Source organism: Cicer arietinum, chromosome 5 (genome assembly GCF_000331145.2).
Source record: "Cicer arietinum cultivar CDC Frontier isolate Library 1 chromosome 5, Cicar.CDCFrontier_v2.0, whole genome shotgun sequence".
Classification (NCBI taxonomy): Eukaryota; Viridiplantae; Streptophyta; class Magnoliopsida; order Fabales; family Fabaceae; genus Cicer; species Cicer arietinum.
Genome location: NC_021164.2, coordinates 69,122,921 through 69,134,464, shown reverse-complemented (window position 1 = coordinate 69,134,464; position 11,544 = coordinate 69,122,921). Strand labels below are relative to the sequence as shown.

General features: G+C 31.2%; 2 protein-coding genes across 4 annotated transcripts; one reads left to right on the top strand and one right to left on the bottom strand.

The window, feature by feature from the left end:
- Positions 1-746: 746 nt before the first annotated feature.
- LOC101502885 (methylesterase 17) lies at positions 747-4,600 on the top strand. The gene is made up of 4 exons (XM_004502754.4): positions 747-1,080; positions 1,246-1,386; positions 2,661-2,795; positions 4,223-4,600. Exons 1-4 carry the CDS (start codon positions 763-765, stop codon positions 4,508-4,510), a joined length of 882 nt encoding a protein of 293 aa, XP_004502811.1. The 5' UTR covers positions 747-762; the 3' UTR covers positions 4,511-4,600.
- A 2,921-nt stretch (positions 4,601-7,521) lies between these two features.
- On the bottom strand, positions 7,522-11,339 carry LOC101502149 (probable inactive receptor kinase At5g58300). 3 transcript variants are annotated; one of them, XM_004502753.4, is made up of 3 exons: positions 11,201-11,339; positions 8,844-10,230; positions 7,522-8,396 (listed from the first exon to the last, which is right to left on the bottom strand). In XM_004502753.4, exons 2-3 carry the CDS (start codon positions 10,156-10,158, stop codon positions 7,777-7,779), a joined length of 1,935 nt encoding a protein of 644 aa, XP_004502810.1. In that variant the 5' UTR covers positions 10,159-10,230; positions 11,201-11,339; the 3' UTR covers positions 7,522-7,776. The 3 variants fall into 3 exon arrangements, with proteins under 3 accessions (XP_004502810.1, XP_004502809.1, XP_004502808.1); XM_004502752.4 differs by lacking the exon at positions 11,201-11,339 and adding an exon at positions 10,638-10,922 and having other exon boundaries at positions 8,844-10,277; XM_004502751.4 differs by lacking the exon at positions 11,201-11,339 and adding an exon at positions 10,638-10,921.
- Between the last annotated feature and the right edge of the window lie 205 nt (positions 11,340-11,544).

Genomic DNA, 11,544 nt, shown 5'->3' with positions numbered 1-11,544 from the left:
TTGCATTTATTTAAGTCACACCATGTCTCAAAATCTCATGGTTCAACAATTGTACCTAAAATTTATGAGCATAAATGGTATGGTGTGATTTTAAAAAAATGACATTTCATCAAATTTTTGACTAAAATTTTGTTTGAGATACTAAAACTGAGGAGAAATAAAATAGGAGAAATATTTTCGTGATTCAGCTAAAATAGGAGGACCAAAACTGCAATTAAGTATATTAATAATGTAAAGAGACAAATAATCTATATAAAAAAGGCAAATAATATGAAACAAATACAATTTATTATCATAAAAATATAGTTTTCATTTAATAAAAAAAAGTATAGTTTTCATATGATTTAATATATTTATATGCCAAATTATTTTTTTTATCTTTTATTTTTATTTATTTGTGTGAGTGTGAGTGTGATCAAACACTATTTATCCATGCATGTGACATATATGACCAAACAATTATTTCTCTATCAAGCTATTCATATTGACATTTTCAAAGTTCTGATGATGGATAGAAATGACCCAAGGAAGGAAAAAAACAATGACCCCAATGCAATTGAACATTAATTTTTTTATAGGAAAAACGTTTAATTATATTATTATCTATATGAACCCCTAAATAATAATATTCTTATTCCTCTTTTTTTTTTTTTTGACTAAATTCTTATTCATATAATATGGACACTAGGACAATTAAAAAGGGAAACGTACATCATGGCCCCTTAATAACTATTCTTATTCTTATTATCTTATTATATATATATGCGTTTCACCAACAACATTGAAAGCACAAAAGAAGCACAGAAAGCCATGGCTGTGAGAGAGATTGAAGAAGGAGTTGATTCTAGAGAAAATAATATTCCTTTAAAACAACACTTTGTGTTAGTACATGGCATAGGTGGAGGAAGTTGGTGTTGGTACAAAATTAAGTGTCTTATGGAGAATTCTGGCTACAAGGTCTCATGCATAGACCTCAAAAGTGGTGGAATTGATCAATCTGATGCTGATTCTATTCTAACTTTTGATGATTATAATAAGCCTCTCATTGATTTCATGTCAAATTTACCTCATAATGAAAAGGTATGTATATTTTGATCCCCTCTTTATCCACCTTATAGTATATAAAAATCAGAATGAAATATAAATAAATAAAATGTATTTAAAAAATTGATATATTTGGTCTAAATTTTATACCATATACTTTCAAATGAATTCATGATTAATTAAGTAGAGTGGTTTGTATAGGTTATATTGGTTGGACATAGTGCAGGAGGATTGAGTATTACTCATGTTTGTCACAAGTTTGCAAATAAGGTTGATTTAGCAGTGTATGTGGCAGCAACTATGCTGAAGTTTGGATTCTCAACCGATGAAGATCTTAAAGATGTGAGTTTTTTTCTCTAACTCTGTTCTGTTTTTCCTTGTTTGAATTTCCATGTCTTGTTCTGAATCTGAAATTATTTTGATCATATGAATTCATAATGTCAAAGTACTAGAATAAATTTCTTGGGGGGTGTGGATAGAATATGATAGTGATGTGTATTATTGAGTTCAATTGTCTGAAAAAATTTATAGGTTTCCAGCAAGGATGATGTTGCTTGCTTCTGAAATATTTGGTTGCCAACTGTCCTTCAGAAACAAACAGATTACGAGTAGTAGTTTTTAGGCAACTCTGATACTCAATAGAGTCATGCATATTTATGTTACCTACTCTCACATTTTCCAAAGAGTTTACTTGCGTCATATACAAAAACAAACTAGTAGCTGTTTCGCAATATAGGGGATTTCAAATAAATAAAAATTGGGAATTTCTTTCTTTCTCTATTTGTATATTTTATCCTATTCTTTGATTTATAGGAAATAGTTTTTACTTTTCTAGCTTATTATTATTAGAGTTCTCAGTTTAGTGACTTTAGTCAATCGCCTTTTTTTGGGTGTTTTTTAGTCAATGGTCTTTATTTGCCTCTTTTAAGGCTTTGACAATAATTTTGTTAGTCAATAAAATGGGTATGCTTTCTGATCCGAATGTGGTGATTTAAATAAAAATAAAAATATTTAAAACACACAAATTTGACACTTGATATTGTATGTATTATTTAATGTGAATAATATTTTTTTTTAAATTCATTTTTTTTATAACACATATATAAGTTTATATCATTAACTACTTTAAATATTAAATTAACTATTTTTTGTGTGACAATATATAAATTTGTGTCATTAATTTTGAGTTATGAAAAATGATGAAAAGGAATATAATTATATCCCAATGTTCAAAAACCAGAAAGGCTAGCTAGAATGTGCACGGGCAAAGCTAATTGCCTTTATTCACAATCATTATACTACTAACTTCAAATCAAGTAAACTTTAAAGTTTTCACTTCCAAGTTCCAACCGTGTCTACTCTCATTCATCATCAATAATTTGGGCCATCCAAACCTCTATGAAAGAACAATCATTGTGCTAATCATTATCAGCATAATTATTAATTAATTTGTACTAACCGTGTTATCTTGTTTAGTGACATGAAATTGTCCCATAAGTTTTGTTCTCTTTTTTCAAAATTAATGTGCCTCCTAAGTTATATATATTTTTTAAGCAATTAGTTGATATATTTTTATAAGTAATTGAAAAACTGTTTTGATGTTGAAATAACAATAGGGAGTACCTGATTTAACGGAGTTTGGTGATGTGTACGAGCTTGGATTTGGATTGGGACAGGATAAGCCTCCAACTAGTGCTTTGGTAAAGAAAGAGTTTCAACGCAAAATCATATATCCTTTGAGCCCTCATGAGGTACAATATTATTCTATATCTCTAATAAAAAGAAAAAGGCCACGATATGCATGCAATGCAACCTCTATTAAACTGTTCAATCGTAGGGTACCCCCACATGGCTTATGACAAATGCTTTCGTTTATGCTTAATTCCGTCCTCTGCTTTTGTCGCATGTAGGACCATTAGTGGCAGTTTTCTTGGAGAGATAAAAATTATGAAAAACACAAAAATCTTCCAAATGAAAAACCACTTTCGCAAATATTCTAGACAATATTTGTGATTATATGCTTGCAAGCAGGTCTTACTTGAACGGTAAAGGCACTAAAATTGTAGATATTCTTTATTTGAAAATTTGAAAAAGTATATGTATCATTGTTAAAAAAATTATTTCTTAGCATTAATTTTTGTAAAAAAAACAATTCCCAACCTAAAGTAGACACTAGTAGGTTTTTTTTTAATATCCCAATTTTTCTTAAAAAAAATATCAATATGCTCCCTTTTAAAAACTATATATTAAACTATCCTTTTTTTACTTAGTTAGAAGTCGCTATTTGTAAAGACGACTTCGTTACAGAAATTTGAGTTTGCAATGGCGAATTTCTTAAGGATTTTTTTTTCCAAATCTTTTTTTGAAATGACGATTTTCTGTAGATATATAGAAGTCGTCTTTTGAAATGACGACTTTCCACTATAGATTTACCCGTTGTTGATTGGAAACTGGAAACTGATATTCGAAAGAAACGATTACTGAATTACAGTATTGATTTCGGAATCTGTATTTTTTGTGGTAACTGTATTGAATATTGTCCAACAAATTGCTTATCAATGACTGAAGAATATGAACTTTCAACTTATGATCGTCACGAATTGAATTATAATCAAATAGCTTTGGGCCGTTTACCAATGTCTGTAATTGATGATTATACAATTCGAACAATTCAAATAAAAAAATAAACTTTTTTTTGAATTACCTAGAATTATTATTCTTATAAAAAAAAAAAAAAAAAAAAATTCTTAAGGAAGTTGTCATTGTAATTTCGGGCTTACTTAAATCGCCTTTGTAAATGGCGATTTCTAACTAAGTCGAAAAAAGAGACAATTTAATATATAATTTTAAAAAAGGTAGGATATTGGTATTTTTTTTTAAATTGAGTTATTAAAATAAAAAAACCCCCACTATTCGTAAAGCAAAAATGTCTAAAATGTGAATAGATTCTCTACATCAACTGCAAGGTATAATTGTTGTGGAGTCTCTCACTAATCTAACTGTTCTCGCATTAAATATATGGTGCAGTTGATGTAGGTGATTCAAATCCGTTAAAAATACCCAATATAATTTAAGCCTAACTTACATTTGGGGCCAAACTTGGATGCGAGTGCGGCATAAAAATAAAAAACTAAAGAGTGATTATGCCATAACAAAAGAATTGATAATGGCTTATCAGGATTCAACTTTGGCTGGAATGCTGTTGAAGCCAGGGCCATTGGTGGCATTGACCAGTGCACGATTCAAAGAGAATGATGAAGTGGAGAAAGTGGGACGTGTGTACATTAGAACAAGACATGACAGTGTGGTGAAAGCAGAGCAACAGGAAGCCATGATAAATAAGTGGCCACCAGGTACTGTATATGAACTCGACAGTGACCATAGCCCCTTCTTCTCTACACCATTTCTACTCTTTGGTTTGCTTGTCAAAGCTGCTGCTATTTTGACTTTGGATGCATCTACTTGAGAGACACTCACCATGCTTTTGTTATTAGCTCATTAATTTGTCAACACTATTGATTCTATCGTCATTAATAATTTATCTAACTTTATTCTATCAGTTGATCATCATTTATAATAAAATTTGCATAAAATAAAAAATACAAGTTCCTAAAATATTGAAGTATGAACTCCTAATAAGTTCGAGGCTATTGCTATTTTAGGTTTTGTTTGTTCGAAAGTGTGGTGTTATGTTCGTTCATTTCTTTTGAGGGAAAAAGAGATGTTCCCTCAGCTTAGTGGGCACTAGTAGATGAATAGTCCATGTGCATGTGGTGTGTTCGCCATTGAATCACAGGAATGGGCCACACTATGCAGACGTATTAGCGCCTCTTCCGTGCATCGCGCATATTTGTTATTAAAATAAACATCACCAATTTATCAAATCTATCTATATTTCTTAAATAAAAATATCCAATTTATTAAAAACAATTAATGACTGAATCGATAATCTGAATTTTCTGCGTAGCTTTGACTCTTGTTTTTGCTTGAAATTCATGACTACATTTTTTGTATGAACAGGGGGCTACCCTGCCTTTTCTTTAGAAAAATTATCAATAGACACTTATATTTCTTTTATAATTTGAGAGAAATAAAAAATGAGCGTAGAAAATTAATGTCCAAGTGTACAAGTAACTATTCTTTTCTTTTTAGCACAAGTGACATGCCATCACATAAATAAATGAACAAAATTACAAAGTTCCATAAACACTCCATTTGTGAGTTAGAGCATCTCCAACGGAGAACTCAACATAAGGTTCGTTAGATGGGGTCCTGTGCCACATCATTTTGAAGCAACTCATCTCATTTTACTCCAACGGTGAACTCAATATGAGTTCGTTAAATAGAACCCATTAATTATTATAAATGAAATGTAACAGTTATAATTTTATTATTATTAAATTGTGAAAGTACCGTTCCTTAGAGTGCCGTGATGACAATGTGACACAACTTCAACCGTGAACTCACCAAAAAGTGAAAGTTACGTAATTAGGAGATACTCTTACACTTCTAACTCAACTGCAAACGAGTTTGTTTCATAATGATGTTATCCAACTAGGAGATATTATATTTGAGTGTAAACGTCTTTTTAGTGAGTCTTTATAAAAAGTTTCATGTTAAGTTCATTAGAAGATAAGTTAATGAGATCGCACGACTAAAGCGGACATATTTTTAATTAGTTTCCAAATTCAAGTTGATATACCGATATGTATTGATCTAACTTCTCATAAAATATATTTCCATTGTTTAATTTTCCCTTTCCAATCTTGAGAGACAGGGATAGCATTATTTTTTTGATATCCATGTATTAGGTCCATGATTTATTACCGGGTCTTAGAGATTTACAAAAAAGGATAGTATAAATAATTATCCAATGCATTATTTTTTTACTGTGGCAAGATTAATTTAAATTTTTTGAAACACCTTTAAAATCTTATGATGGTAGGAGAATTTTTTAAATTTATTTTTAAGAAATCGGGATAACTTTGGAGGATTTGTGGGGTAGGAGCTAAAATTTTCGGAAGTTTTTTATTTTGGATGTGGTAAGACAGGTTGCATTAACTCCTCTCCAACTCCAAACATGGTTAAGAGCCATGTCAGATTGCGTAACCTTAATTCGGATTCTCAAAATGATGCTCAAGTATGATTTATAAGCAAAATTTAAGCAGTTTTTTGTTTTTTTTCATTTTTTATACACCAAACAAGGTTGCATGTTTGTTGGGTCTTTTCTTTCTTCTTTTTGTTGGGTCTTTTTTTTCTTTGGTTAGATTAATCAAAACTAGATTTATGTATGTGCATTATGCAAGTTTACCTATAAAATTAATCTATTTTATTTTAAATTGTGTGAAGAGTTGAAAGTGTTAATTTTGAGAAATAAAATCATGTTTTAAATAGATATCATGTAAAATATAAACATGTCCGATGGTCATATATATATATATATTACATAAATTTTAAATTTTAGTTCATTATACTAAAATATACACAATAAAATAAAAATAAAAATTTACATCCATATAAATAAATTAGTAGAGTTATTTTTAGTATCACGGGTTTTCTTAAATTTCTTAATTTCTTTCATCGTCCCTTAGTTCACCAATCAAACTACATTCAACATAGTAAATAATGTACACAATTTTTATGTGTTTTGAAGTAGTTCTAGCATTTGTGGTCAAATGAAAATGTTTTTGTGGTTTTGACCGGTATCTACACCTAGTGACAATTATTTGGATGTTGAATCTACTATTTTTTTCCGATACTTAAATCATTCACACAACAACTAATCAATAGAATATTGTCATATAGACAATACAAAATCATAAATTAAATGACAGTACAAAACCACAAAAAATAACTAATTTAAAAATGAGAGAACATTACCATAGTAGTTATCCAATATTATTGGTCTTTTTTTACAATTAAAAAAAACACCAATTTTAATTTGTGTGGCACACTGAAATTGTAAATTGTGGCCATTGTAATATAATAAATAAAAAAGTCGATGTTTATAATAAACAATAATCCAGTACTATTGTTGTGTGATAGATAGTTGGTTTTCAATATTAAAAAACTCCAAATTTGACTTATTAAATAGGATAAATGAATTTACTATTTAAAATTTGTGCTATAAATTTATTGATAAATTAAAGAGAATCCATTGATTATAATAAATTAATGTTAACAAATTGATTAAAAAAGAACAAGTGACTTAAAAGTTAATTAGTAGGTAAATTTATGTTTCGAAGACAAATATGTTTAGTAACAGAAAAAGAGAAATCAATAATCACGAGAACAATTATATACATTCAGAGGTTATGTAACCGAAAATGAATTGCATGAGTTTAGAGATAAATGACAAGATATTCAATGAATGAATAAAAGATAGAAAAGGTGAATGAGTGTAAGAATACATCAGATTTTTTATAATGTATAATAAATTTGAATAAGTGACATATAAATAAACAATGTACCAATAAAAAAGGTTGAAGTTTGTTTTAATATATTATAAATAGAAATAGATTTGCTTATAATTTGAGCTACAAAATTTATTTCCATTGCATGATGAAACTTAAGTTATTTCCATTGACTAAACAACAATTAGCCAAAAAAAAGTTTCAAAAGGTAACAAACAAATAGGGTAATCCATGAAAACTTTTACAACCAACATGAATACAAAGATTAGTACTACTATATTATACAAAGAAAAGTGCTTATTAGTTTCAAAGAGTGAGTTTATGGTGTCTGCAAATTAGAATAATCAGACTCAGAGGATGTCCTATTCTTAAACTCAGGATGTTTAATTTCCTCAATCATTCTAACAGCTTCATCCATTCTAGGCCTCATATCAGGTGTCTTAGCCACACAAGCAAGTCCAATCTGAAGCATCTGCACCATTTCCTCTTCAACATATTGTCCTCTAAGAACCTCTTCATCAAATACTTCAGCTGTCCATTCCTCTCTAACAACAGACCTAACCCATCTTGGAAGATCAACAAAATCTTCATATCCAGGATATCTCATTGGAACCTTTCCTGTTAGCATTTCAAGAAGAAGAACGCCGAAGCTGTATACATCGGACTTTTGTGTGATCTTTCTTGAATCAGTTACTTCTGGAGCTCTGTATCCATTGGCTCTTGACATGGTTGCTGGTGTGTTCATTAATGGAGGCAATCCAACATCTGAAATGCAGCTGTCAAGTTCTTGTGTTATTAGTACATTGGTTGACTTTATGTTTCCATGTGTGAATTTTGGTCCCCCTTCTGAGTGAATGAAAGCAATTCCTTTGGCTGCTCCAAGTGCAATCTTTACCCTTGAATCCCAATCAAATGGTGTTCTTCCTGCTCCTTTGTTTCCTATTGTTTGTGAAGTGATACAGTACAATTAGGCAAAGATATATATTATAGTATTAGCATAGTACATTACAAAATGAAAGTTAGAAAAATAGTAAATACGTCAATTCTACCCTGAAATTGTAGACGTATTAACTTAGTCTTCCACATTATCAATATTCCAAAATGAACATTAAAAACAGAATTGTAAAATGTTAATCAAGATCGTCCCTCTGTCTCAATTTGTTGTCAAATGTATCCTTAATATCATTCACTTAGTATCAAATGCATTCCCGACATTACCAACTTAATGTCATTATAGTCGCTACAAATACCAACAATGGGACGAAGCCGATTAACATTTTGCAATTTCATAAAATATTTTGGAATATTGTTAATGTAGGGGACTAGATTGATACAGTCCTACAGTTTCAAGGATCAAATTAAGTATTTACTATTAGAAAAACGTACCATGCAACAAGAAAAACAAGCTGCCTCCAGGCATGTAATTGTAAACCAAAAGTTTCTCATCTTTGGAATAGTAATAAGCTCTAAGTGGCATGACATTAGGGTGGCGTCCAATTCTCCCAACAACATCCAACTGTTGTTCAAACTCCTTCTTTCCTACCACAACTTCCTTCAACCTTTTAACCACCATCGTTGTTCCCTCCTCCAAAACAGCCTTGTATGCTGTACCATAGCTCCCTTTTCCAAGAACTTCAGCTGAAGCCTTTAGTAAGTCCTCAAGGTCAAAGGTATAAGATGAACCTTCAAAGAAAAACAACTTGTTCTTTTCAGCAGCCTGCACACCACTCCCAAAACTCTTTGAAACTTCAGCCTTTCCAGCACAAGAAGCTCCCTTTCTTTTCAGTATGCCATTGCTTTTACTGTTTTTCTTCTTCAAGCAGCATACAAAGAACACTAAAACTAGTAGTGAGAGGAAGGCAATTCCTCCAATGACTATAGCAATTATAGAAGCTATGCCAAAGCTTTTCTTATGAGCGGCGGTTGCCTTTTGGTTTTGTGTGGATGCAGCTGGAGAGAGTGGCTGGTGAATGGAGGAAGGAGATGGAGATGGAGAAGGGGAGATTGAAGAACAATGATTGAGAGGTGGACCACATAAGAGAGTATTTCCAACAAAAGAAGTAGAAGGGAATGTTTTGATGGAATTTGGAATTGAACCATTCAAGTTATTATAGCTCAAATTCAAATATTTGAGACTTGGAAGGTTGAAATCAGGAATGGTTCCAGATATAGAATTGTTTTGGAAATACAACCATGTGAGTCTTCTAAGGTTTTGAAATGCAGGTGGTATACTACCAGAGAAGGAGTTAAAGGAAATATCCAATGCAATTAGTTTAGGTGAAACAGAAGAAGGAATTGGACCTGAGAAGTTATTTTTCTGCAGGTGTGCAAATTGGAGTGAAGGAATTGAAAGGATGTTAGAAGGAAGATTCCCTTTAAGACCATTGGAGTGAAGACTCAGAACTCTAAGAGCATCTAGTTTTCCTATAGTGTTCTCTGGAATCGAACCGGTTAATCCGATTCCTGGAAGATGGAGGCCTACAACACGAGTTTGGTTCGAGTTGCAAGTCACACCAACCCATGAAGTACAAATTGGAAAAGAGTCATTCCAGTTGAGCCTTGGGGCGTGCGGGACGGCCGAAGCAAACTCCAATAGAGCTTGTCGGTCGGAGTTCAAGTCAGCAGAAGCTACAATCAAGCCAAAGAGAGAGAGTGTGGAGATTAATAGAACAAGAGAAGCAATAGAGAACTGCAACTTCATGTCTTGTTTGGGGAGAAATCAAGGCTATAGTGATTGGTCCAAGTTCTGAGCTTAACTGTTCTTCATCCTTTCCTGGTTTTGTTTTGGAAGATACACCAATTTATTAGTTGGCCGTGTATCTAAGAAAGTATAACATATACAAAATTATTCAAACAAATATGGAACAACTTGAGTTAAGCATGATTGCATGAACCAGTCATAGACTATGATCAATGGTAATTTTCAATCTTTAAAGTGAAACAGAATTCAAACAGAAGGTGATGGTTTTTGTAAGTTAACAGGATCAAAGGGTTAGAAAAAGTACATATTGAATTTAGAAATCATACAGAAATGATGTCAAATAATATGAACCAACTTTTTATCTGAAAAATTTAATCTTGGTAAGAAATGTTGCTGTTCATGCAGATGACATCACTTATTGCAGCTTTGCTTTGAAACAAAAAATAAATAAAATAGACAGTCCTATTATTCATGCTTACCGTTGAGCAGGTTTTGAAGTAAGGAAAATGAGTGCTTCTTTCATATGCATAAGTTGAGACATTTTCATTTTTCTCAATGCTGGAAGTGTTATGCTGACTCTACCATTTAAAAAGAAAGAAAAAAAAAGCCAAAGTTTTGTCTGTGAACTTTAAATTCTGGGGTACTAAAGTGCTCTTTTCATTGTGAATAAATAAATCACCTCACAAATAGGTGCTTATATGTTTAAGCAACAACCAAGAAGGGAGAAGGAAAAAATAAAAGCACTATGATAATTGAGAATCCAAGAGAAAATAGAACTAAAAAAGAAAAAGCAAAAGTTTGATTCTCCTTTGTACTTTATAAAGAAAAAGCATTCTTTAACAAAAGTGGACTGTATTCTCATAATTTTAAAAAGATCAACAAAATCATTGGTCAGTGAATACTGCACAAAATTCATTTAGAAGTACTCAAAGTTATTTGATGAACCAGATGTATTACACACATACAGAAAAAAAATTACCTTGGTATGAAATTCAGAATTCATTAGAAGTTACAGAATTTGACAGCAGTGAGAGATTATTACCTTGGTATGAAATTCAGCTTTGGAACACCAACAACAAATCATCACAGCACAGAAAAGAGCAAGGGGATATCATTGTGGTCAAGAATAAAGCAAGTTTCAAAAAGTACAACGTATCCACCATTGTCGCATCGAAATAAAGCGTGACAGGACTTAACTTTAGTGCATTGAACACTTGAATGACTTGAAACATTAGTATTAAGAGGAAGGTTAGAACAATGAGATTCACACACAAAAAAGAAAAAAAGAATCCTTGATAACTACAATGACAGCAATAATAATGAGGAAGTTTATTAGCAAAGTATTTTATTTTATATAACTAACTAGTAGCAGTGTATTAATGTGAC